The sequence below is a fragment of the Panicum hallii genome, chromosome 3 (assembly GCF_002211085.1).
Source record: "Panicum hallii strain FIL2 chromosome 3, PHallii_v3.1, whole genome shotgun sequence".
Lineage (NCBI taxonomy): Eukaryota > Viridiplantae > Streptophyta > Magnoliopsida > Poales > Poaceae > Panicum > Panicum hallii.
In genome coordinates this window covers 25,898,685-25,925,343 of record NC_038044.1, presented here as the reverse complement: position 1 = coordinate 25,925,343, position 26,659 = coordinate 25,898,685, and the positions used below count along the sequence as shown (strand labels likewise).

Genomic DNA, 26,659 nt, shown 5'->3' with positions numbered 1-26,659 from the left:
TACTTCTTCCGTTCACGACCAATTTCATTGTAGCAATCAACCTTCAAGAATGGAGGACGACCGTAAAATTGTTTCATGAACTCGAACACCTGTGATGGCTTCATCCCAGCTTCCCGTATTTGAGTAATGAGTTTTCTGTCCGCTTCTATAACATGTCGCTGGGATCTCAATATGTGTGTCTTACCTGGACTGGCTAGATAATGATTATGTTCAAGTTCAACCTGTTGCATTATCCAAATCCCCTCTCTACTGATGCTGAACAGAATACGAGCATTACAACCTGTCCTTGTACTGCCACGTGATGAACCAGCGTCTCCATGCCCTTGTTTGCTACAAACTAACAGTTTTGATGACATAGTTTTATCCACTCTACGCTTTGTGTCACTTTTTCTGATGCTGAACCTGACCTTACCAGCATATGTGTTGTACATCTCATATACAATGTCTCCAGACTCAAAAGGTATTCCAACTTCAGGAACTATCACAGGTGGTCCATACTCATTAACATTCTATTATAAAATGCGCCATCAACAATGTCACATTATCACAACACAAACTAAATTTTTTTTCTTAAAATATGCATAATCATGTTACCTGATGTGCCGTTGATTTAGGAATTGTGTTGTCATTGCCTTGACCATTTTCACTAATAGCCAGCGATGCTATGTGTGATGTCTATTTTTCATGTACAACAAGTATTATAAATTTGCACATATAAAAATGATCGAACCATAGTTCAAAAAAATGGCATCAGAGAAACATTTTCACTATACCTACGTTTTCTGTTGGTCATCGCCTATCTGATCATCGATGGTTGCAGATTCTTCAGATGCAAAAGGGAGCAACAAAGATTGTACCCGTTGATCGTTGGCTTCATGATCTCCAATTATTGTCGTGTGTCCATGTGCAGAAGGGAGCCCAAATTGTCTTGTCATATCCTCTTCTCCTTGCATGTCCTCGTCTGCTCTTCCTGCCATGGTGGTCAGTGGATGATAGTCCTAAAACATACGTGAGAACCGTTATATCTGAGTTGAGGATAGATCACATTTGTCTCAAACGGGGGAATAGTGCAGATCGCTGCAAATTGACGCCGGTGAGGCGATGATCGGCGCCGGCGGTGCTACGTGGTTTGACGGTTGTTTCTTTCTACCCCGTGATGCAGATGCAAAAAAAGAGATCGAGCCAACAGAGGTAAGGAGCAAACTGATCAATGGCTTGAGCCAATAGCCGAAGCCAACTTGGCTGTGTTAATCGGTACTTTGAGCCGATACGAAGCTAAGCTGGGCCATTTCTTTGAGATTCGTGGGAGCGGACACGTGTTGCGAATCGAAAGGAGGCTGCAGTGCCGCTTGTTGGCAGCCGGCTGCAGGCAATTTTTTGCCGGTTAGCGTGGCACCTGCCCGAGCCTCGTCCAGGTTGGCACCTACGCCTACGCGCGCCCCGCTTCCGACTTCGATCACGTCTTGGCTGGAACCGATGGATGACGTGGCAGGGTGTTGGTGCTGTGCGCGTTCGTTTCGTGATTGTCCATTCCAGAATTACATGAATCCATATTATAATTTCAAATAAAAAAGTAGTAAGCATTTGATAAATTGTGCAATTCTTGCTAGGGAATCCTATGTTGGTGGTAGCGGGGACATCTGACATAAGCCTAGCTGTCTTTGACCTCCATTCCAGGGAAGCAAATCCTCAGATATTCGGAGCTCCGTTCCCGTACATCGGTGACTGGATTGTATATCATGTAGATATCATCGCATTCTGGACTTTAAAACGGACTTTCGTACTCTAAAACAGCACAAAGTTAATATCGAATTTATTATCCCTACATGTTTTATCCATGATTTTCCAAACTGAGGTTGAGCGTTGTCGGTACGTACGGATAGGGGTACCTCCTGCTAGGGTGTCCAGACCCTTAGCGTGATGCTGCCGTCTCGCAGGGCGCGATGGTGTCCGGCTCCGGCATATGCGCCGAGCGCATCGTGGTGGACGCGTGCCACCACATGCTCGGCCGCCTATCCTCCATCGTCGTCAAGGAACTGCTCAACGACCAGAAGGTCGTAGTAGTCCGCCGTGAGGCGACCTGCCTCTCCGCGGGCCCCGTCTGTCAGTAAGTTGTCTGACAAGGTCTCCAACCAGATGGGCGCAAGGCTATCCGTGTCCTCACCTTTGTCCTTTGGGTGACGGGGCATACGGCCCGGGCCAGCTGGGATCGTGGTCTCCGGACCGCCCCCCCCCGGTGCTCACATAGGTCCGGCGCCTCCACGTGCCTATGAGGACATGGTGCTCGGGTCTGGCCTCCACAGGCTCGGACCCCCCAGGGGGTCCGGCGCCGCCACGTGCGGGGCCAGACCCCTCTGTGCTTGTCCATCCGGACTGGCCTCGGGGGCCCGGACCCCCTTTACCCCCCGAAAGGGATCCGGCGCCGCCACGTGCCACCTCAAGCTGCCAGGGAGGCGGCTGCTGGGCCAACCCTGCCACGTGCCAGTGGCAGAAGGCCTCCCGTGGGCCGCCAGCCCAACTACCACATTAAATGTAGGTAGGTAGGTTGTGCATGCCCAAGTCAAAGTATGGCCTGCTCATTGACACACGGGGGCAGGTATGCTGACACCACGGTAAGCCCGCATGTTTCCAAGGCGGCGCGTCGTATCACCATATACTGTGCGCAAGCGGCGTACAGTCTACTCACGGCACCGCGCGCGTGGGTAATGATGGTCTGTTGCAGGAGAGCCGAGGCGTGTGCTGCCACAGTGCGCGCGGAGGCGACGGCGCGGCGAGTCAGCGCAGCTCCTACGCCTGTCAGAGGGTTCTAGCCCAACAGTGACAGCACGTCTTCCACTCTGCGTAACACTGACAGCAGGCACTGTGCCGGTAAGGCGGCACAAGACCATATCCTGGCTGTAGATACGCACATCAACTTTTCAATCGCGAGGACTACAGGAAGGAGCTGGAGAAGAAGATCACATATCTCTCATATTACAGGCTCCTGTTGGCCAGGCCCACCTGTCGGGGTCCCGTACAGTGTAAGCACTCCTCTTGGTCTATAAAAGGGAGAGTGCACCCGTTAGAACACAAGTTTTTTCTTAGACTCTCACAAGATCTAGACCCACAAGCTGACCACAAGCGCACTCAAACAATACAACGCTCAAGTGGACGTAGGGTATTACGCTCCGGCGGCCTGAACTACTCTAAATCCTCGCGTCTTTCCCGTGTTCATCCGCCCTCTGATCAAGCGCTCCTAGGTCTCCCCCAAACTCTTCCTAAACTAGAATTAGGCGGGTGTGTTCCGCCACCCGGCTGGAGATTTCCTCCGACAAGCGTGCCCTAGTTTTGTCCAAGTTTTATGTAAAGTGTTGTATCGAAATGATATAAATTTAGAACAATTATGTTTATCCGACAACAGATTCATGGAAGTATGTCGAATTTCTGAACTTTATTGCATTAATGAGACAAAATTAGAGAGCAATTTACAGGGAGCACAAAAGGCTCCAGAGAGAAGGAGAGGGAAGAGCCTAAACTATCGTTATAGCTAAAGCTAAATTACGTTGGAAAAAAACTACTCCCAATAAGCTTCACCCGGTCCGCTGGGGATGAACAGCTGTTAGACCAAAGGGAGAGATCTTCGCTACAACGCCTTGAGATCATTAAATTAGTTTCATCTTCATGCCGAAATACTTTGGCGTTCATGCATTTCCAAATGTTCCATAGGACATAGGTCAGACCGTACTGCTCATCCAGGAGTTGCTTTCTTGAAAGGGGTTTACCATCCAAAGCTGATCCAGTCCTAGAGTAGTAGAGAGCGACGCAAAATCTAGACCGATGAAGGACCAGAAACTATTACTGCGGGGATAAGTAACAATAGATGAAAGCAATCTTCTTCCAAGGAGCAAAACGGGCATTGTCCATCACTGTGTATATTGCAGCGCAAGAGTCGTGATCCTGTGCTTAATCTATTTCTGTGCAGCAGCCAAAGGAAGAATTTGCACTTCTGAGGAGAGTAAGTTTTCCAGATGGCTAGGGTAAAAGGATCATCCGGGAAAGCTTGAAAGGAGATGAGATAATGGTCTCTTGATGTCGGCACTTTGCCGTTGCTTCGGAGAACACGTCTCTCATTGGTGGAGCAGTCAAGCTGAACAGATGCCATTAGGGCTGAGAGCTCCAATAAGTCCTGGGTCGCGGCAGTGGTTAAACGAGGCGTTCGGTTTAAGTGTATGCGAAAACAGGGCGGGGAACATGTCGGCCAAGGTAATGGATCCAAACCACAAGTCTAACCAGAAAACCGTCATTAGCCCATTCCCAATGAAAACTTTTGTCTCATTTCTGAAGGAGGGAAGCTGATCATAAATGTCTTTCCAAATCGGGGTTATCAAGGGATGTCGTCGCCAAAATCAAAACACTCGTTCCAACCATAAGCGTTCCTGAGCCAATCGATCCAGGGAGCAGATGGTGCGCAGTGGAATCTCAAGAGAAACTTCTTAAGGAGGCTCTTATTTTTATTCGCCAAATTTGGAACACTAAGACCACCTTTTTCTTTGGGAAGGGAGACATCATCCCAAGCAACTTTACATTGACTCCCTCGGCACTTATTTTCTTCCGTCCACAGGAAAGCACGTTGTCTCTAGATTAGAGATTCAGTAGTGCCTTTAAAAAGGAGAAGAGAGCTCATGTGGTAGACTGCAGCAGAAGCAAGCACAGAAGTAACAAGGGTGGTTCTGCCCATTTCGTTCAAGAGATGCGTTCTCCAACCTGCCTGTTTGAAGATATTGTGTTCCCTTCTCCGAGCTCCGGTCACTCTATGAAGTTTGGCAGATTTCAGGGCTGGGGGTTCATAATTGTGTGCGGGTCTTTATGCCAGTTGGATTGTAAAGGGATGGCCAGGAGGTGATGGTTGGCAGTGGACGGATTGGTGAAGCCGTGGTGGTGGTAGAGAAAGGCTGGTTGGACAGAGGATCGTCCCTTTTGTAGTGGTTTTGTGGGGGAATGGCGAGGGTAGCGGACCTGGCAAGGGAGCATGTCGGAGATGGAGGCCACAAATAAATAAATAAAAAGTGAAAAACTGGGAATGACGTTAGACTGACTCCAACAGGTGATCTATTTGATCCTTTAGACCTAAAATGGGCCGAGAAACAAGTTTGTAGGCCTCCAACAGCTGACCGAAACACGCGATCCAAAAATAGAGCAGCTCCCGGCGCGACCCAGAAATAGATCGCCTTCGGCCGCGACCCAGTACCAACGGCCCACCCTCGGAATAGAGAGAGAAAGTGGATCGAGCGGCACCAACACCGACGGGTGAGCTCTGGCGGCGACGACCGCCCCTATCCTGCGTTTGCGTCGGCGGCGAGGTACCTCCAGACTTGATTCCTCTTTCCTGATTCGATCCCCTCGTCTTGTCTGAGTTGACCTGGTGATGAGGAGAGATTCACGGGCAGGGGCGGACTCAGGGCCGTAGTCGCCGGGCGGCCAGGCTGGTGCCCCGGCGCTCCGCCCCCAGCTAGCTCACTTGCCTCTCAACTACTTCGGTTCTCCAATGTCTCTACAGACCGGCACCGCTTCTGCAGATTAACTCTAGTCCCGGCGAGCCCCCAACCAATCCTGCAGCAGCAGGCAGTGGGCAGTGACCACCGCGGATGGCCACCGCCCGGCCAGGCTGCAGCGTGCGTGTGCCAAGTTTGTTCTGAACTTTAGGCTATGCCAGCGACAAAGCATGAGTGACAAAAACTACGGATTACTTTTATTGGTTTGCATGACTAATGACTTCTTGTTTAAATTGCAAAATTGTTACGTTTATGCAGTTTAAATGGCTTCTTGTTTACTTGCATCCTTTAGTGAGCCAATGATACGGTCTATGCAGTTTAGGCTAGATTTTTTTTGTTTGTTTGATTCAAAGTTTATTTGCTATGATTAGAATGGAGTATGGTCAGTCAGGAGAGGAGGATTTACAAGAATTGTTTCACCACAATGATGGAGCCTCCTCACATGGTGTTCCAATGGATGATGTAGATATTGCTACTGCTGCACAGGTAGGATTGTGAGGCTATTTGTTAGTTAATCTTCTTGTCCTGATCTTGCATTTGCTAGAAATTACTAGTGCTCTTGCCTATGCAGTGCAACAACATGCAAAAAGGGAAGAAACGAGTTGTGCAGAAAAATGTTGCTCGGAGGGGGTTTGCATTCACAAAGGAAGAGGACGCCGTTCTTTGTTCGGCCTACCTGAACATAAGTAAGGATGCTATTGTAGGTGTTAATCAAAACATGGGTGCCTACTGGAAGAGAATATATGATTATTATTCTGAGCACAAACCAAATGGCTCAATAAGAAGTCAGATTGGTTTACAAAAAAGATGGGGTGCCATACAGAAGGCTGTTTCTACATTTTCTGCATGCAAAAGTAAAGTGGATAGGAGAAACGAAAGTGGAAAGAATGAATATGATAGGGTAAGTACTTTGTTGATTTCTACAAAACTGTTTGTTGTTTGGGTATACGATCTAAAAAAATGTACCATTTTTAAATTTCAGATTGAGGATGCTGTGAAGATGTATGAGCAAAAGGAACCATTTCAGTTTATGCATTGTTGGAAGATTCTTCGCTATGAGGCAAAATGGAACGATAAACTGCTGGAAGTGAACAGCACGCGAAATGTTCGTAAAGAACCTGCAGCATCCGAGCCAGTAGTTACACAAGGTGCAAATGATCCAGTAGGTGATCAAGGTGCAAATGATCCACTGGGTCAACAAGGTGCAAGTGATCCACTAGAGAGACCGGAGGGTCGTGATAGTGCAAAAAGAAGAAGGGCCAAGGAAGAATCTGCATCCTCAAATGCAGCTGTTGAAGTGTTGCAGCAGATTCATCAAAAGAATGAACTGACCGAAGTGAAGCAAGATGCCCAAATGCAAGAGATTTTAAGCTTGAAGGGGGACAAAATGAAGCTTACACAACAAATGTTTGATCTGCACAAGCATGACATTGAAGTCAGGAACAAGTACAAGGAGGAGCAGCTCAATCTTACTAAACAGGACATAGAAGTCCGGGCGAAACAAAGTGAGGCACAACTCCTCACTACAGAGCTTGGAATTATGGGAGCTGATTTAGATAAACTTTCTCCTCAAGTGAGGTCCTACTATATCACCATGCAGCAGGAAATTATGAAACGTAGAGGCATTGGAACCTCTCAGAACTCCGATGGAGCATAGAACCTCTTGTACTGTGTGAATGTGTCACACCTATATGACTGCTAGAATAAGAATTTAAATTTGTATCTGTATTCCTTTCAGAACAGAAATTTGTACGTGTGTTTCTTCGAGAACATGAATGTGTGCGCCTATTTATTTGAGAACATGAGTTTGCAATTACAAAAATTCTGTCATGATCAAACCAGCTAGAATTCAGACCAATACATTGAGTTTGCAATTACAAAAATTCTGCCATGATCAGAGCAGCTAGAATTCAGATGGCATGTTGCCATATTTTTATTTTTTGCAATTGCAGAAAATCTGCCATGATCAGACCAGCTATAATTCAGACCAATACATTGAAATTGCAATTACAAAAATTCTGCCATGATCAGAGCAGTATTTAATCAGACTAAGTATAGATTAATTCAGAACACAACCATATGATGATCTATCACTATTTCAGCTGTAAGTTCAGCCATACTACAAAAGAAGGCCACATATCTCTTACTAAAACTAATTGAGATGTTAGTTCAGATGTACTGACTCTTTGGCAAATGGTCCAGACTTCGACCCATACAATTCCCACATATGTTCAATAAGATCTTTTTTTAGTTGCTGGGCAGTGGATTTCTCTTCGATCAAAGAATAAGCTTCATTGACCTCCTCAATTGTAGGCATTGATCTGCTTGTAGTTATTGGAGGGTTAGCTGCACCTGGCCACTCTGACACGTGCACGCTTGGAAGATCAACTCCACGTTCATCCTCCACCACCATATTGTGTAGGATGACACAGGCCAGCACAATGGTGTTGAGGTCACGCTGACTCCACAAACGAGCAGCATTATGCAAAATCTTCCACTTGGCTACAAGTACTCCAAAAAATCTCTCTATGTCTTTGCGGCATTTTTCCTGCTGTGATGCAAACACCGACTGCTTGTTACTCTTTACACAACTTATGCTTTTCACTAAGGTCGCCCAATCAGGATAAATCCCGTCAGTCAGGTAGTACCCAAGGGTGTAAGTGTTACCATTGACATCAAAGTTAACAGGTGGTGTTTTGCCATTTGCCAAATCATCAAAAATAGGAGAGCGGCGCAGCACATTGATGTCGTTGTGAGATCCTGGAAGACCAAAAAATGCATGCCAACATCGCAAATCCTGTGTTGCCACTGCCTCTAGAATGACTGTAGGCTTTCCCTTATGTCCCTTGTACATCCCACCCAAACTTGTCGGACAGTTTGCCCATTCCCAATGCATGCAGTCCAGACTACCCATCATGCCAGGGAAGCCACGTGCCTTATTTTCTAATAAAATTTTTTTCAACTCAGTTTCTGTAGGAGGCCTAAGATATTTAGGTCCAAACACTTTGATTATTTCTTTAGCAAACTCCTTTACAGTTTTAAGGACGGTGCTTTCTCCCATACGCAAACCTTCATCTAGTGCATCTGCTGGCCCTCCATAAGCCAACATCCGTAAACCCACAGTGCACTTTTGTCTAGTGGAGAATCCCAACACACCAGCTGCATTTCTTTCTTGTCTGAAGAACTTACTTGCAGCTGCCAATTTGTCTTCAATCTCCAAGAAAAGGGATTGCCGCATACGGAACCTGAGCATGGAGTCATTGACAGTTTTAGGGACTGAAATTTTAACTAATGCAGTGTTACAATTGCAGTAGCAATTTACCTTCTGCGGAATTCCTCGGCATTGAATAATGGCCTCTCAATAAAGTAATCATTGTTCAATTGAATGTTACCACCAATACGGTCACGATTTTTTGTCTTGTGGCCAACAACAGAGCCTCCCCAGCGCCGTTTCTTCCTTAATGTTGAAACGACAACAGCACATGCTTCGATTTCATCATAATTAGTAGTAGCGGCAGCAGATCCACACCATGTGCGTTGATAGTAGTTAAAGGCCATGGCTGCATGAAAAATCATATCAAATTGTCACAGAGCAGCAGACAGAGTCATACACAGAGCATGAGGCGCAAGTAGGGCGCTCAGCAACAGCACATAAGGGAAAAAAAGAAAGAAAGAAAAAACAGATAACACGCTTAGGAGCAAACAAGGATAGCTGAACTGATAAGAGAAAAGAAAGGCAACTCGGACGACGCATGGCCCGCTCTGCACCAAAGCACTACTTCACCTTTCAATCTTGCCAAGAGCTAAGTAGTTGATTTTCTGTAGAATTGAAATCTTCTTCTGCAATACTAACAAATAGGATGACTAATTTGATTGATCAATCCTTGTGTCTCATTTACTCAGGTAGGGTAGTAAAAATAATGGATCTGTACAGATAATGGAGTTGAGAGCAGAAACAGCATGCCATGTGTTCTCTCAAACACTAACCTACTCCTAATTTGGTTGTTTTTTGGCTGTGCGTGCCCTCAAAAAGACCCAAGTCCAGAGAGTTGCTGGACGGAGAGATGAACAACAACATTGCCTTGAAGGAGAGGAGAAAACAAAGGTACCTTCAAGCAGCTGGATGAGTGGGCGACCAGGCTGACAGCGATCGGTGCCGGGCGAGGGGCGAGGAGCGATCGGTGCCGAGCGAGGGGCGAGGAGCGATCGGTGCCGGGCGAGGGGCGACGGGTTCCTCGTTTCTGGGCGGGAGGAGACGGGACAGAATATTGGCTTCCCGCCTCTTGACGCTAAAACAGTTGACGGAGGCCCATTCTCTTCCGTCTGTTGGAGAAGCGAGCTTTTGGGTCTTGTTTCCATGAGCCCGTTATGACCGATTTCGGGTATTGGTCGTGGATTTGAGTCTCCATTGTTGGAGTCAGTCTTAGGACCCAAGAATAGGAGGTGGTGGTGGTAGGAGGGGAGGTTGAAGACGAAGGTGTTCCACTTGGTGGATCTGCTGGATGGAAAGCACATCTAACATCCAGCCCATAATTCAACAGATTTGAGCCCATAAAAATCTTATTACAAGCTCCTTTCATACTTGTAGTTGCCGAGCTTGTAAGCTTTGGCCAAGACGAGGTGGAGACATTTTCTTCTCAAAGGTAAACTTGTCACTTTCCTTTTGTACTAGTAGCAAAAGCTCGACCTGAGAGCCGATAGCCCTAGACAGGCAGGCTTGCAAGAGGCAGCATGGACACATCAAATACGCCTTCTTTTGCTGAAACTGAGAACTTTAGGCATCATTTGGCTTTACTACAAGAACTAAACTACCTAGTGTGTCGAATACGGACTGATTTCCCCAGCTTTCAACTTCTTTTCCATATTTTCTTGAAATGCTTTGCATTTCCCTCACTAAAGATCCTCCTGATTCTGACACGAAAAAGTGTCAGGGTAAAAAAACAACAGTACGCAGAACAAAAAAATTATGTACTGACACTCAAGCCCCGCACATGTCGATTCCTTCTTTTATCAGCAGATATATCATGCACTGCAATGCAAATCATTTGCACAATCCAAGACAGCTTTAAGAAGAAACGAGATTGGCATATTCCAGGATGTTCAACACTATTTCACGCATGAAATATATGGTAATATCTGTTTCAGATAGACAGAACATATTGTAATAGCCAGCTGAATAAAGGACAAGGGGGCTCAAGCGCTCTCAGCCACGGGGTAGTCAAACACAACCTCCTTCCCACAAAGCCTCCGGTAGATAGAGCTGAAAGTGTCAAGCTTGTACTCAGTGTTGGCACGCTCCTTTGGATCCAGGAAGACCTGTAACACCAAGATGTGTATCATCAGTGTTGAATTCAGAAAGAAAGCATACGAGGAAACACCATGAAGGGTTCTTTTCAAAAGTATCACAACAAACAAAGGACACATTATTTTATGATAGGCAAACAACTGAAGTGAATTACTAATTTTCAAAGAATCAAAGGGGAGAAAAGGACACAAATCCACCCTGGTGATCCTAAAGGGGAAAGATGCTTAAGACACATCTCATTTGTTTAGGCACATGCTTTTGTTTTTCTATCTTTTCATTTAGAAGGAACAATTGTTATAAATTGCACCACCAACTAGATAACAGAGATACAAGAGTGTGCCAACTTAAGACAAAATAATTGCACATCCAGCTAGAAAACAGAAAGAGAGCAAGAAGATGTCATATTTACAACTACAGATACACTGAATGAACAGCTGTGCCTCTATGATTCTAATCAAGATAAGGAGTAAGGATGTCAATGTCAATAACATACCTTCATGACTTTTGCACCATCCAAGTGGTACCTAACACGCTTCCCAACAATCTCAGCTGGATACACAACATCTTCCAAAATGCCATCATGAACGGCGGTAAGAGTGCGGCTACGTGGACGGACAACAGCTGAACCCTTCTTTGGGGGGCGCACAATTCTTCTAGTTGCAACCAGAACAACATCCTATATTGAGATTACCACAAAGAGGACAGATGAAGTCATGACAGCTGATCAAGCATTAATGGGAAATACAACAATAAAAAGTAACCGTTCTCAATCAATTATAATGCCAAATAACCACTCCCAAGTCTAAGGATTAGCAGAAAGTCGGAACTACACAAAAAAAAACATCATTTAAAAACTAGCAAGGTGATAAAATAAAATAATATGCCTCCAGGTTCAGTTATTGCAAATGCCCAGAATACAATTAACAAGGTCTCAAATAAATATGCATGGCTAATCACTCACCAAAGGTTATGTTTTAGAACAATACATGCTTGACGTATTTCGATAAAATGCAATAATTTTACTCAATTCCCAGTATCTATTATCGGGGATATCCTGTATACATTGAGTGATACAGATACAAATTTGCTCACTATGTACAAATATCAATTAATTGCCTAAGAGATGCACATGATCTATCATATGTGGAAAAACCAGCAGTCTAACCAAGCAGGAGTGTGGCAGACGTTGCAGGGGTTTGAATAATTTTCGTCATCTAGGTTTTCAGATACATTGTCAGTTTTGTAGTCAATATATTCATTATCAGGATAATGTGAATCGATTACCGTTTTCTATCTTCCACAAGGAAGGTGTAGCCAATCAACTAAAAGTTACTATTCCCACCAATTGCCTTTACACATCACGGTAGACATTCTCAACTTTTCTCTAAATATAGGTCATAAAGCTTTTTTTCATTTTAAAAAGTTTTTCATTTCAGAAAAAGTCATAAAGCTTTTAAAAACATTTTTTTCTCTTCTTCACAGTTTATGCCCTTGCTGAATGAATGCTATCACTGTCATCAATATATAAACCATGTTTTCCTACGTGGCAATAATTGAAGGGCAACAAAATCATTTTCATCTATGTCCTTAATTCATGTCTCCAAGTCTATAACTCAAAAGTTCAAATCTAGGAGTAATAGCTCTCTTTAGAGGAACACTCATATATGTTAAGCAGTTTGTTGTTAAAGCTGCAACAACCAACAGTCAGCACAAACAAGCAGGTTGTCACTTGCTAGATTTGTTTCAAATAGTTTTGAGCAATCCAATTCTCAGGATGAGAGGTTTAAAAATATAGAAGTTATTGGGCATAACACATATGATGTATGTTCTAAGAAGTATATCACGTAATTGCAAAACTGTGGATCATTTTCTCACCTTCCCACTGAACTTCTTCTCAAGCTCCCGAATAAGCCTCACATGAATCTTCTTGTAAGACTTTTGTAGCCTGTATGGAACATGGATGATAACAGTCTTCCTGTTGCCAGGCACATCCATCTGCCTGCACAAAACAAGGAAAACAATTTGTTCAAATTAGATTACACCAAATGCAACCAAAGTTCAAAAAAGAAAAAAAAGCAAGGCAGAAGATACACATTCAAAAAAGAAAAAAAAAAGCAAGGCAGAAGATACACACACTGCTCCATTGATGTAAAGGTCCTTCAAGTCACTCTTAAGCTCCTGATTCCCATTCTCGAGGTCAAAGAACGCCTGCGCCACAGAAATTAGATTCTAGAATTTCAAAGACTAAAGAGACAACTGAACATTTGAAAGGGTCTAACCTGGGCAACTGTGTCCTCAAACTCAGTTGGCTCCACACCCTTGTCCTTCTGGATCTTCCTCCTTGCCGTATACATCTTCTCTAGCTTGAGCTGAAATTAAAGTTCAACAAAAGTTAGGCTCTGAACCTAAAGAGTTTCAAAATGCATTTATTTAGGCTCTGAACCTAAAGAGTTTCAAAATGCATTTATGAACTATCAAATTGTCATCTTGTCAAAATACACATCATGTTGTAACTGTTAAGAAAATGCTAGCCTGCATAAACCACTGATTGATGAATGAAACATTCAAATAGCAGAGACCACATGTTTTTGCAGCCTCTACCGTTGACAATCACAAATTATCCATATGTAAGGAGAACAACTTTGAACTACCATCCTAAAAATATTTATGTGATCAAATGAATTCCTAAAAGGAATATAAAACAGTAATACAACAAACAAATGTAGCATCCTTAGCAACAAAATGCAGCCTACTTTCAATAATTGCAAATGATATGAAAACAAGAAGATCGATTTTGAGCCACTGTCATCCTAAAATTATAAAACGGTATTACCATAAATGATCATATCAACAAAATGGAATCACCACGCAGCAAGATCGGTCTCAATGAATGGGCTGCCTATTTCACCAAAAGCTGCAGAATTGTGTAATGTAGCACGGCAGCTAATTCCACACGCCCAACAATTTTTCAGTTTCTCTCTTTGGCAAGCTACAGGTATCTAGGGAGCAGTCAGTCATGTTCACTCAGATTGCAGGAGTATCTACGAATCCTTCACACAACTCAGCTAAATTCGAGTCTGGGGGGCTGAAACAAATACGCCACAGATATCCATCCAGCACTACACCTGAGCCGACCTGATAACGCAAGTCGATCTAGTCGGCGACATTCCAATTCTCGATAGACGGGAACCTTGATTCTTACCTCAGCAACTTCGCGCGAGACGGCGGTGAGAGCAGCGGGAGAGCGTGGAGGCGCAGCGCAGAATGGCGGCGGTAGGCGGGCAACAAGGAGGAGATGAGAGGTCAGGGTTGGGTTTTCTTTCTCTGGGGCTCGAGTCTGCCGGCTGCCGCTGATGGTCATGGGCCTACTGTGAGAAGCAATCCTTGGGCTTTCTCAAAATCGGAGCCCAGCCCATTCCGTGATGAAACACGAGTTTTTTTAAAAAAAAAGGGCTTAAAAAAATAAAATTCGAAAAAGAGGTGCCGGTTGTGAAAAATTGAAAAAATAGGTACCTTGCGCCCGTTGATCGGGCGGGAGGCGTGGGGCGGTTCCAAAAATATTTCCAGACCCCTCCCGAGAGCCTCTTCACGAATAAAAAAAGTTTCTTATTCGCGAAAAGGTCCCTGAGGCAGGCATCCCGCCCGGCCAGTGGGCGGAACGTGCCCCTGCTTATGATTTTTGTTATATTTTGTTGGAATTTATGTTTCACAAACTATTTGAATTCCGACTTTTTTCAAATACAAAATTTATTCGCCATACTCTTATGTATGCATATAAAATTTTAATTCAATTTTACGAAGAAGATTATGGTATCTAAAACTCATATGAAGATGGTTAAACGATAACGTTTTGCAACTTAGAATCCAAATATTACGATAGTACGATACGTCAACCAATTAAAAAGAAAATAGTATCATATAAAAACAGTTTAAATATAAAAAGTCCACCGAATCAGGAGTATCTACCCCGCCTGTCTCGGACCTCGCGCTCTCTTCATCCTCCCCCCTAGTCCTAGCCCGTCGGCGTATGTGGTCCTCCGATTACGTAAATGCATCTGGAGCACGGTGAGGACGAGGCGGAGGAGGTGCAGGCGTGAACGGGTCATCCTGGGACTGTGCACCTAGAGCGTCGTACGTCTGCGAGGGACCAATGATGTTAGGCCCGGTGCCGCCGCCTACCAACTCCGACCAAGTGGCGGAGCCGCCCTCCCAGTCGTCCCAGTCCGGCACACCGAATGGACCACCGTGTGCAGAAACTCCCATCGACCATGCATGCTGAGTATAGCCCTGAGAGTACGGTGCAGCTGGCGTCGAACCCGACGGGAGAGACGTTCCTGGAGCATAGGTGCCAAACGTCTGAGGCTCCATTCTTGCAGGAGGAGGTCCCATTTCCGTCGAGTGCATGACTATAAAAACAAAAGAAATTAGTCGTGTAAATCAAAGGTGATTGAAATGGCAATTATAAAGGACTTACAGCTTGAACTAGCGGCAGTACCGCTGGACGCTGCGTGCGGTGCTGCAGAGGTCGACGGGCCAGCTGTGTACACGTGGGCGGACGCATGAGATGAACTGGAGGCCCCCACGTCGTCTCTGCCGCGACACGTCAGTGCACGTAACGTTCGCGTCAAGTTGTCTTGAATCTTACGCAAGCTGTCTTTGTACTGTGCCTCCGGTACACGTACTCCATGTTCAAGCAACATGATCTGAGATGTAGCTTCGACTTCCGCGAAGTTGATCAGATCGATCTGCACACGTAATGGGAAGCAGAGTTATATTGTTATCGATCTTTTATAAAAAAAGATTTAATAATTCAAGTTGCGAAAGACGTACCGCGCCACGCTGCGCCTGATCACGGTATAAGGGATACGTGTCCGAGATGGTCGGCTGGTGCTGATGCTCGGCGTCATCAATACGTGAAAGAGTGACGTACGGACACGTGCAAGGGAGGTACCAGCGGAGGTATGCGCCGTATGACGCCTCATCACTCGCTCGACGCAGTACGGCTCGATGATAATATCGAACACTAGGTTCGCCTTTGTGAGCCAGTACGCCTCGTCACGCGTGCAGAGGGAGGACAACCCGTGCGGCGCACGTGTCTGGATAGCCGCAACGGTGTACGAGGTCCAGATGACATCTTGTGGCTGCATCCCATCAAATTCGGACACGAACTGCGGGTATGCTTTTCGGACCTGCCGATGTGCCCAGCTCATCTGCAAAATTACACAACTGCATCGATACTTTGCATATACAGAAACGTACAACAGTAAATTAAAGAGCTTACCCGTCGATCGGTCCAAAGCGAACCCATCGTGGGGCTATCCTCGTGCCACATCCCATACATCTCGGGCGGATAAGGCTCCTCGCTGATTAGGGGGCGTGCTATGGCGAATCGCTCGTACGACCATAGCTGCAGCAGAAGTGGGCAGCCTGTGATGACGGCGGTCCTCTCCGTCTTGAAACAGGCCTGGCAAAAGCCTCGGTATGTGGCAGCAAGCACTGCCGATCCCCAGCTCCACCCATGTACCTGGCCCGGCTCCGCATCCGCAATCGCGCGCGCGTAATGGATGAGAACCTTGTCCACATGATTCCCGCTAGAGTTGCAGAAAAGAGTCCAGCCGAACAACTACAACAGATATGCCTCCAGGCAGCGCGATACCTCGTACTGCCCAGCCAGAGGGTGGAGATCTTGAGCCTGAAATATATTTGTTCAATGCTTAGAGGTAGTCACATATGATTCAATTAAATTAATTAAAAAATATTTGTACTTACCCTAAATTGTATTACCCAACTCTTGGTGGGGCCGGGCGCGTCCGGTACGTTCACAAAAAGTGGCGGGTTCACTGGACCAAACCGCTCCTGAAGCTCCGCCCTCCAGAAAGGTGGCACGGCAACCGGGCCAACAGCTTCACCCGCAATGGGAAGCCCGAGCAGGTACGACACGTCCTGCAACGTGGGGGCCATCTCCCCGCACGGCAAGTAGAACGTGTGCATCTCCGGACGCCACCTGTCCGCCAACACCGCAAGTAGAGAGCGGTCCAGTTGCATCCGCTTCGTGGCGCCACCGTCTTGGCCGTCGCCGGCCTGAGGCATACGTGCGAGTGGCAGCAAACCAGCCTCATGTAACCTGTATATTTTGCATTGTGCTTACAATTGTTGTACAAGCTATACATTAGTTCCGTAAAAAAATACAAAGTATCACCTGTCGAGCCAGCGGTCGTCCAGGTGCAACAACTCCTTTGCTACACGAAGGCGCAACTCGTGAAGCTCCTGCCCCTCCACCGCTGCTAGGTACGACCTGTGCCGTTCGTCGGTGTTCGCGTCAAGGAGCTCCGGTGTCTGCGCCATATCTGCATAAAAAATATAAGTACCGTAACACATATTCGTACAAACAATTGAAAATACTAAAAACTATTCGAAATATAACTACCCTAAGAAATATATCTAACATCTATTGAAAATACTAAAAACTCCTTAAAATATAACTACCCTAAGAAATATTTCTAAAAACTATTGAAAATACTAAAAACTATTCAAAATATAACTAACCTAGAAATATATCTAAAAACTATTGAATTACTAAAAACTATTGAATTACTAAAAACTAATCAAAATATAACTACCCTAAAAAATATTCCTAAAAACTATTGAAAATACTAAAAACTATTCAAAACACAACTACCTAAGAAATGTATATAAAAACTATTAAAATTACTAAAACTATTCAAAATATAACTACCCTATGAACTATATCTAAAAACTATTGAAAATACTAAAAACTATTTATAATAGAACTACCATAACAAATATTTCTAAAAGCTATTGAAAATACTAAAAACTATTCAAAATATAACTATCCTAAGAAATATATCTGAAAACTACTGAAACTATAAAAACTATTCAAAATATATCTACCCTAAGAAATATATCTAAAAACTATTGAAAATACTAAAACTATTTAAAATAGAACTACCCTAACAAATATTTCTAAAAGCTATTGAAAATACTGAAAACTATTCTACGTATAACTACCCTAACATTCGTAAAAACAATTGATAATTATACGACTATAACGAGAATATACCTCCAAACCGACGTGTGGACACGGCTTCACCGCTTCCTCTCCTCTCCTCTCTTCCTCTCCTCCCTTTCTTTTTTTGTTGATTTTTGCTGAATATTATGAGAATTAGGGGTGGGTGGGGGGCTTAAATAGTGGGTGGAGGGGGGGGGGAGGGCGTCCCGCCGTTGGGAGGGCGGGATGCCCCTCGGGGGAACCTCCCGCCCGTTGGACGGGCGGGATGCAGCGTCAGGGGCCTCTTCGCGAATAAGAAAAGTTTTCTTTCACGAAGAGGCCCCTGCCGGGGGCCTGACAAATATTCTTGGACCCCCGCGCGTTGGATGGGCGGGATGTCGCCTCCCGTCCGTTGGTCGGGCGGGAGGCACCCATTTTTCGAATTGTTCCAAACCGGCACCATTTTGTCCAATTTAAATTTTTTTAACTTTTTTTTAAAAAAGTCGATGAAACACCTTGGGCTTCTTAAAATTCGAGCCCAGCCCATTCCGTGATGAAACTGATGGCTCGGCTTCTCTCGTACGGCGACAAAACAAGGTTGGCGTCCGTTGGCGTTCTTCCTTCTTTAAGGTGGTCATCAATGTCACGTAAATATCAACAGCTATTTCGCATAGATGCGAATTGGTTATCAAAGAGTCCAATTGTATGAATGCGAGGACTGCCCGTTCATCTCCTTCACCCATCCGCTTCCGCAGTTCGCACCGTTGAGGCAAGCAGGTTTCCGTCAATCCGTCATCCTCCCCTTCCCCGCTTCACTCTGATCGCCTCTTGTCGAAATCCGTAGCGTCGACTTGACGCCCGCGGCCTGTTCGACGACGGGATGCGGCCTCTCGGTAAAAAGGCCAAGAGCACGGCGCCTTCGTCGCCGGCGACGACTGGTATAGACGTTGTGCCGGACGGCGTCCTCAAGCACATCCTCGGCTTCCTGCCGTCGCCGGAGGCCGTGCGGATGTGCGTGCTAGCCCGGCGCTGGCGCCACCTTCGGCGTCACGCCACGGGCCTGCGCGTCTCGTGCCTCGCCGGCGGCGAGGTGGGCCGCGCCGGCTCGCCGTCCCCGAAGCGGATCCGGGACTTCGTGGACCGCATCCTGCTCCTAAGAGGACACGCGCCCCTCGAGACGTTCGAGCTCAGGTTCTGTACCTTGGACGAGGACGGCGACGGGCGACGACGCGAGCTGCCTGAGCCGCTGGCTCCGCCACGTCGTGGAGTGCAAGGTCCGGACGCTCAGGCTCGAAAACGTCTGGGTCGATGGCTTTGAGCTGGAGGACCGCCCTCTCGTGTCCCGCCGCTTGACGAGGCTGGAGCTCGAGGGTCTGGACTTGAAGAATGGTTTCTGTGACTTCTCAGGGTGCCCATCTTTGCAGTATCTAGTGATCGAGTCCTGCGAGATGTGGGATGCTGATAAGGTCTCATCAGAGTCCCTGAAACACTGGCGTATGACAAGCTGCATTTTCAGCAAAGACTCCAGCACTGTTATTCATGCCCGAAGTCTTGTTTCACTGAGGCTGGATGGACATTTGTACAGAGCTCCTGTTCTCGAGATCATGCCGTCGTTTCAAGAGGCATTTGTTAGAGTCATCCATGAGAATTTGGACTCTGGGTATTCTGATGATTACTCTGGGGCTTGTGATGATGAGGACTGTTACTCTTGTTATGGTGCTGTAGATGGCAACTACAAGTGTGTGCTTCTGGAAGGTTTATCGGAAGCTGAGAATTTGGCACTGATATCTGAATCCAAAGCGGTATGCTTACACTTTTGGCTTTAATGCATTTATATTTCCGTATAATTTCTGTTGAAGGATCTCTAACCTGTTGTTCGCTTCTGTGCGCTAATTTAGTTTCTCTACAATTGGAGTTGCTTTCTCATTTCATATTTCACACTGAGTATCGATTGATCTTTTTTACTTTGTTCCTGTATTTGTCCAGTCTATTTATGAAAGGGATTTGAAACAGTGCCCTACATTCAGCAGGCTGAAGACTTTGTTACTCAATGACCGCTGGTGTGTGGCACCTGCCTTCCCTGCATTGACTTGCATTCTCAAGCATTCACCTGTTCTTGAGAAGCTCACTCTTCATCTTTTCTCCAAGGTGTGTGTGTCTATATATACAACAAAGTGCATTTTGTGTACAAAATGCACCCACTCTGCACTTGCAACCGAGAGACTACGTCGATTGCAACCGGAAGAATAGACTAATTGTAACTGGACGGAATTGAACCAGTTGCAACTGGATGCGAACTAGTTGCAACCGAGACCGACCCGGTTGCAACTGGACGCGAACCGGTTGCAACTCAAACCGATCCGGTTGCAACTGGATGTTGCAACTAGAACTGTTACAATTGCAACTGAGAGGGTGGGTGCACTCTCTATACAAAATGCACCCAGGTGCATTATAATAAAATAATATATATATATATGATGATTTTATCTATACTCGCTTGTAACTACTCTCATCATCTGTATACCACCGTGCGTATGTCTGCATACTCATTTATCACTTTGAGTATGTTCATATACTAATTCTAAGATACTTCAAAAGGATATATACAAAAAAATTCAAAAGCACCCCTATTTTTAAATATATTATAATTATATCTTAGTACTAGTATATAAAAATTAGTATGTCCATATACATACGTTATGTTCTAGTATGATCACATATTTCACGTACATGCTCTTTGTTAGGTCAGATATATCCTACGTCATGAGATACATATGTGGGAGTAGCTACAAGTGCGTGTAGAATGGATTTTCCATATATATATATTAAAGTGGATGGCACCTGCCTTATTGATTGATATTGGTAAAACACTTATGTTTACTACAGGGACCTGGACATAAAATGGAAATGATAGGAAGGTACAATCCAACTGATAAAACAGCTGCGATACCAGAACACCTAAAGGAAGTTCAAGTCGAATGGAAGTGGTTGATGAGAAAGTTCACAAAGTTCTCAAGTTTCTTTGTACATTTAACATATGTAAGAATACTAGTGACCCTCTTGATGCGTCAGTTTCGAAAATGGCCTGCAGCTAAACCTACTCATCGGATGTGGCCTAGCACACAATGACTTAAAATTTATACTGGTTCAGTCAATCGTGCCCTACGCCTAGTCGGGAGTTAGTCGGATGTATTGCTTAAGCCCAGGTGCTCGTGGAAGTTGGGAAGTTACAAGCTTTCGAGAAGAAGCTATGATATTTGAGAGTCTATGGTTCAGATTTGTCGAGAGATAAGATGTGATGAGTTGTCGTCGTTGTTTCCTAGGTGGAAGACCCTCCCATTTATAGCCCAAGGGAGGCCTCCTTTACAATGGAACTAAGAGGAGAAAAGTGAGGTAGAGAGAGAGAGAGAGAGTGAAAGTCCCGAGCCCCACTGGTCGGGGTCGTCTACTCTGTCGGTCGGGGCTGCTAACTCTGTCGATCGAATCCCTCCGGCAACCACCGTCCAAGTCATGCGTCGTGGAGTGGCCGTCTCATCTCGTCCCTGTGTGTCGTGCTTCGTCGGTCGGGGGCGGGCGTGCACCGATAAGTACGGTACAACTGTCACGCCCCATCCCTGGCACCACGCCTTGTCATTCTATCATGACGAAGGCGTGCCTGCCGGATCATGATGGCGTTGTGCCCCATCCCTTCGCAAGGACAGACTGGTGGAATAGTGCCCCCTACTGCCATAGCAGAGGGACTGCACCTCCTGTGACTGGAGTGGTTGGCCCTGTACGGCAAGTTGACTCCGGCGTCCGCCCTTATCCTCATCACCTACTCCCAAGGACCGTCAGTGTACAAGGCCTGGCCGACCCCCGACCTTGTCAGTCGGGGGTAGTGACACGTGTATGGTGGAGTCCAGTCGGTGCCTTAGTTCAGAACCATGATGTGGACCCAGGCCCCGGTCGTCCCTCAGTCAGGGACGCAGGTGGAGGCTCGTACCGACCGGTCGGGACCATGGGCCTAGGTGGCCTGTAGAAAGCCACGGCGCAAGAGGGCGGTCGTTCCATGCGTGGTCTTAGGCTATCCAGAGTTCCAGCAGGAAGTGGGCCTGCTAGGGACCTCGGGTCCCTGGATCCGTCAGAGGCCCCCGAGCGGCTTTACAATTTGTTTAATCATGAAGGCGCTAATCTCACTTCGCCATGCTTTTGCTCAGAGTGAGAGGTCGCATCGCTCGTCCTCAGCTGTAGAGAGACACATGATGTGGCAGGTTCCCCTTTTGTGACCGTGAGTCAATCAAGGTCATCTTGGCCTTGCCGTGCAATAAGGGCGCCGCAGTGGTGCCAGCCTGTTGCTCTTGGTGTAGTATCTAGGGGCCTACTCGAGGCGGCGTGGGCGTTCAGTCGACGGCAGATGGACTGCTCGCTGTCGCCCCCTGCCAAGGTGTCCTTGAGGGAGGGGATGCAAGAAGAAGACTTGCGAGGAAGATGTTCCTCCCAGTCTTCCCATGCTTGGAGCAGCCCTCCTAAGGTTACCAGCGTTACCACCCTAGTGGTGGTAACGAGTTTTTCGTACTTTGTAACGGCCATGGGCCGACCGTGCTTTGTAATATTTATTCGCTAGTAATAAAGAACCTTTATCCCAGGGTGTATGGTATTTGCCGCGCTCGACCGTGAGTCCGGTTGGGGGCTAGAAGTTTGTCGACCTTTCCGAGTAGGAACACATTGCTCCAATTCGCAGCGGCCTTTGTCATAAAGGAGGACGGCGGGTCGGGGGCATCGAATGTGTGTACGCATAAAGGTGACCCCGTCCACGGTCTCCGTGACTGGAGGGGCTGAGCGGGCGTCACTTGCCTCAATGGCTCTAGTCTCGGGCTCGGTGAGCTCCTAACGGGTGTGCCCAGGCATAATTCCGTACGTCCGAGTGGAATCTGGGTCCGTCATTCATGACGGAGTCGGCATAGCCCACAGGTGGCATTCCACTGCTTGAGACCCGCCTCCCGGCAGATGCTCGAGTCGTCTGACCGACTCAGGTGGCCCGCTGGCCTCTCCTTGATGGAGATTCTCTGGGCACGGCTCGAGATCTGGATCAGACGAGAAGGTTGAGATGACCCGAGTCACTGCTTGAGCAGGTCGAGCGAGGGCCGCTGGGGCTCATCTACGTTTTCTCCTCTAGCTCCGTTTGACGTGAGGCGGCCTCGAGTCCTCTGTGGACCGGCCTTCGAACCTCGGTCGGTTGGGTTTCCAAGTCGGATAATTTGAAAATCGAATAATTGAGGTCCCAAGATATTTTGAAAATTGAATAATTGAATGCAATTATTAAATGAAGACGTGGTCTATGGAAGCTTAAGCAGGATGTCAAAACGCCACCCTGACTGCGCTGGCCCCTTAGTCGGGGGGGATCTTCCTGTTGACCTTGCAGCGCAACCCCTCCCGTCCACGTCGTCGGCCAACGCGGATGGAGTGCCGCAGTAAAAGTATTTGTCATGCAGTTAGCTTTCGTTTCTAGAGCAGTCCGTGCGGGGAGTCCTTGTAATCGTTTTCATTTTATGGTTTTTGGGAATATGGTCTTGCCCGTATCCCTTTGTTTCGTTGAGTGATTTCAGAGGGAGTAACAGTGCGCGTGGTGGTGTACCCCCATGGGGGCCTCGAGTGACCCGGGCCTAGAGTGGTCGGGCCGTGGTGCTGTAGGAGCCGGCATTTGAATGAAAGCATGTGAAGGGACTGAATTTAGGGGAAGGAGCGGCATAACTATTCGATGTTGCAAGTGTTGGTGAGGATGTTGCCGTCGCTGTCCTTCAGTCGGTAGGTGTCTGGTGGGACCACCTCCACAATCATGTACGGTCCTTCCTAGGGTGGAGTGAGCTTGTGCCTGTCCTTGGTTGACTGTGTCCTCTGCAGCACCAAATCGCCAACTTTGAGGGTTCTTTCCCGGACCTTCCTCCCGTGGTACCTGCAAAGGATTTGCTGGTAGTAGGCAGAGCGAACCAAGGCCATCTACCGTGCCTCCTTCAATTAGGTCGACCGCATCCTGCTGAGCTTCCGCGGCTCAGTTAGGGTCAAAGGCTTTGACCGTTGGGGTGCTATAGTCTAAGTTAGAGGGTAGCATAGCCTCTGACCCGTATGTTAGGAAGAACGGGGTGAACCCTGTAGATTGATCAGGAGTTGTCCTCAAGCTCTAGAGAACAGCTTCCCCGACCCAGCACCCAGCGAACTTTTTGAGCTGGTTGAAGATGTGAGACTTGAGTCCCTGGAGGACCATGCCATTCGCTCTTTCAACCTTTCCGTTGGTATGTTGAGGCGACGTCGGTCATCTTGCCTTGAGGAGGGGCCTCACCCTGGTCCTCCCACTTGGCCTTGCCCTTGGCCCCACCATCGGTGAAGACCGTCCCGACTGCCTCGTCGCCGGAGGCGTGGTTCATTGCGATGTCCAGGAGCTCGCGGGTGGTGCGCGGCTTCGGGCAGCCGAGCTTGTGAACGAGGGACTTGCAGGTGGTCCCAGAGAGGAACGCGCTAACAACATCTGCGTCGACGACGTCAGGGAGAGAATTGCATTGCTTAGAGAACCGGTGGAGGTAATCTCGCACAGACTAGCCAGGCTCCTGTTTGCAGCTCTTGAGGTCCTAGGAGTTCCAGGCCACACGTACGTCTCTTGAAAATTCCCAATGAAGACTTGTTTGAGCTCTGCCCAGCTACGGAAGCTGTTGGGTGGTAAGAATTCATGCCGCGCTTGAATGTACTCCCCGACACAGATAGGGAGGTACCGGATGATGAAGTAATCATCATCCCCTCCTCCGACCCGACAGGCGAGCCGGAAGTCTTCCAACCATACAGCAGGGTTCGTCTCTCCGACGTACTTGGCGATGTTAGTGGGCGGTCGGAAGCGCGGCGGGAATGGCGTTTTCTGGATGCGGCATCCGGAGGCCCATGGGCCCAGGCCATCCGGATTGGGGCTCCGGTCGCCATCCCGGTCGTACAGTCGGCCACCTTGCCTGGGGGGCGCCTCCTCATGCTCCCACTCGGGCTACTGAGCCTCAACCACATCCACGGCAGTTCAGTCAACATCGGCGCCGCGACGGGCTAGTTGCCATGAGTGGATGATGCTGCGTGCATCGCAGTTGGGCCCGAGCCTGTTGCGCACCAAGGGGCACTGTGCGGCGGGCGCTGCTTCGGGGTGCGGTGCAGCCATGATGTCGCAACCCGGCCAGGGTTGAAGCCCTTGCTGCTAGTGGACTGAGGGGTTTGGCTGCTGTGAGTCTGCCCCTCCGACTAGGCAGGAGGCTGCATGCTGGTGTCGTGACGCGGAGCTTTCTGCCTGCTGTACGATGGCATGCTCCACTAACATCCGGATGTTGCGGTGGAGTTCCTGTTGTTGAGGGTCTGCAGGCCCGGGCAGGTTGCGTCGGAGCATTGCTGCGGCAGCGATGGTCCACCCAGCCCGCGCAAACTGCGGGGGCTGTTGGCGTCCGCGATGATGACCTGCTGGACTTGACGGGCGCGCGCCCGCCGCCGCCCACCATGTTACAAGCATTAGGCTCGGAGTTGCGTTGGAGGTGCACCGATGCAGGCGGCGGCTGGTGCTGCCGCCGCTGGCGTAAGTCCTCGCCATGTGCCTGGGCGTTAGCCAGGGCCTGCGCACACAAGTCTGGCAGGGTGTGCGTATCCTCGGTCTCCACCGGGGCCGGCTGTCGCCCCTGCATGTCCGCCATGGCGCATTCCCACAGCGCGGGACAGCCAAGGGGCGATAGGTCGCCGACGCTTGACCCTTCACTTAGGAGGTCGTCGTCGGAGAAGAGGTCGTCGAACAGGGCCGGGAGGGGGGGGTGGGGAGGGACCGTACCCCGTCATGCCCACAAACTCGATTGTGGGCGGGGGCTATGGTAGGGCTCTCTGGAGCTCCCTGGCATAAATGCTCGCGGTGTTTGTGTGCCCAAACGGGGACCGACAATGTGGTGAGTGAGGTGGGGATAGTAGGCTCCCCCCAGAAAGCTAATGGAAGATGTTGCATAGCGAGAACATGAGCAAGTCCATCTCACTCGCTGGGGGGTTGGCACCGAGCATAAGCTTGATGTGACACGCGAGTGGCTCAGTGTCGAGGTCAGCAAGCGGCCCATTTGAGGGTGTGTCTCCCTCGAGCGACATTAGAGGAGTGGCCTCCTCGCGGAGGCAAAGTGTGCCGAGACGATCGGCAACGAAGTCCAAGCTTTCAAAGTGGAAGGCCTGGAAGGGTGCGAAGACGGGAAGTGCCCACAGCCCAGCGTGCGGGGCCATGGAAACTGCAACGAGCTGAAGCGAATCATATCGTATAGGCTCGTGAGGCTAGAGGTGTCGGAGACGAAGGCCATCCGATCGTCGGGACAACATATGCACAATGTGCTCCCCACGGACTGCGCCAAACTATCGGTTTCGAAAAATGGCCGGTAGCTAAACCTACTTGAAGTATGTATCATGCATCGTGATCGGATGTGGCCTAGCACACAATGACTCAGGATTTATACTGTTTCAGGCAATCGTTCCCTATGTCTAGTCGGGGGTCAGTCGGATGTATTGCTTGAACCCCAGGTGCTCGTGAGAGTTGGGGTGTTACAAGCTTTCGAGCGGAAGCTATGAGATTTTAGAGTCTATGGTTAAGATCTATCAAGAGATAGGATGTGATGAGTTGTCTACCTTGTTTTCTAAGTGGAAGGTCATCCCTTTTATAGTCCAAGGGAGGCCTCCTTTACTGGGGAACTAAGAGGAGAAAAGTGAGGAAGAGAGAGAGAGAGAGAGAGTGAAAGTCCCCAGCCCCACTGGTCGGGGTTGTCTACTCTATTAGTTGGGGCTGCCAACCCTGTC

General features: G+C 47.8%; 3 protein-coding genes across 3 annotated transcripts; 2 read left to right on the top strand and 1 right to left on the bottom strand.

Annotated features, from left to right (window-relative positions):
* The first annotated feature begins 2,000 nt into the window (after positions 1-2,000).
* On the top strand, positions 2,001-7,188 carry LOC112885383 (glutathione S-transferase T3-like). Its single transcript, XM_025951015.1, has 4 exons — positions 2,001-2,107; positions 5,903-6,017; positions 6,103-6,432; positions 6,514-7,188. The coding sequence occupies exons 1-4, from the start codon at positions 2,001-2,003 to the stop codon at positions 7,186-7,188; spliced, it is 1,227 nt and encodes a 408-aa protein (XP_025806800.1).
* A 3,341-nt stretch (positions 7,189-10,529) lies between these two features.
* Positions 10,530-14,169, bottom strand: LOC112886490 (40S ribosomal protein S7). The gene is made up of 6 exons (XM_025952400.1): positions 14,039-14,169; positions 13,116-13,205; positions 12,971-13,044; positions 12,712-12,835; positions 11,330-11,512; positions 10,530-10,847 (listed from the first exon to the last, which is right to left on the bottom strand). The coding sequence occupies exons 2-6, from the start codon at positions 13,188-13,190 to the stop codon at positions 10,725-10,727; spliced, it is 579 nt and encodes a 192-aa protein (XP_025808185.1). The 5' UTR covers positions 13,191-13,205; positions 14,039-14,169; the 3' UTR covers positions 10,530-10,724.
* A 4,556-nt stretch (positions 14,170-18,725) lies between these two features.
* LOC112885382 (putative F-box protein At3g58820) lies at positions 18,726-21,017 on the top strand. The gene is made up of 5 exons (XM_025951014.1): positions 18,726-19,041; positions 19,253-19,647; positions 19,832-19,993; positions 20,732-20,884; positions 20,997-21,017. Exons 1-5 carry the CDS (start codon positions 18,726-18,728, stop codon positions 21,015-21,017), a joined length of 1,047 nt encoding a protein of 348 aa, XP_025806799.1.
* The last annotated feature ends 5,642 nt before the right edge of the window (positions 21,018-26,659 follow it).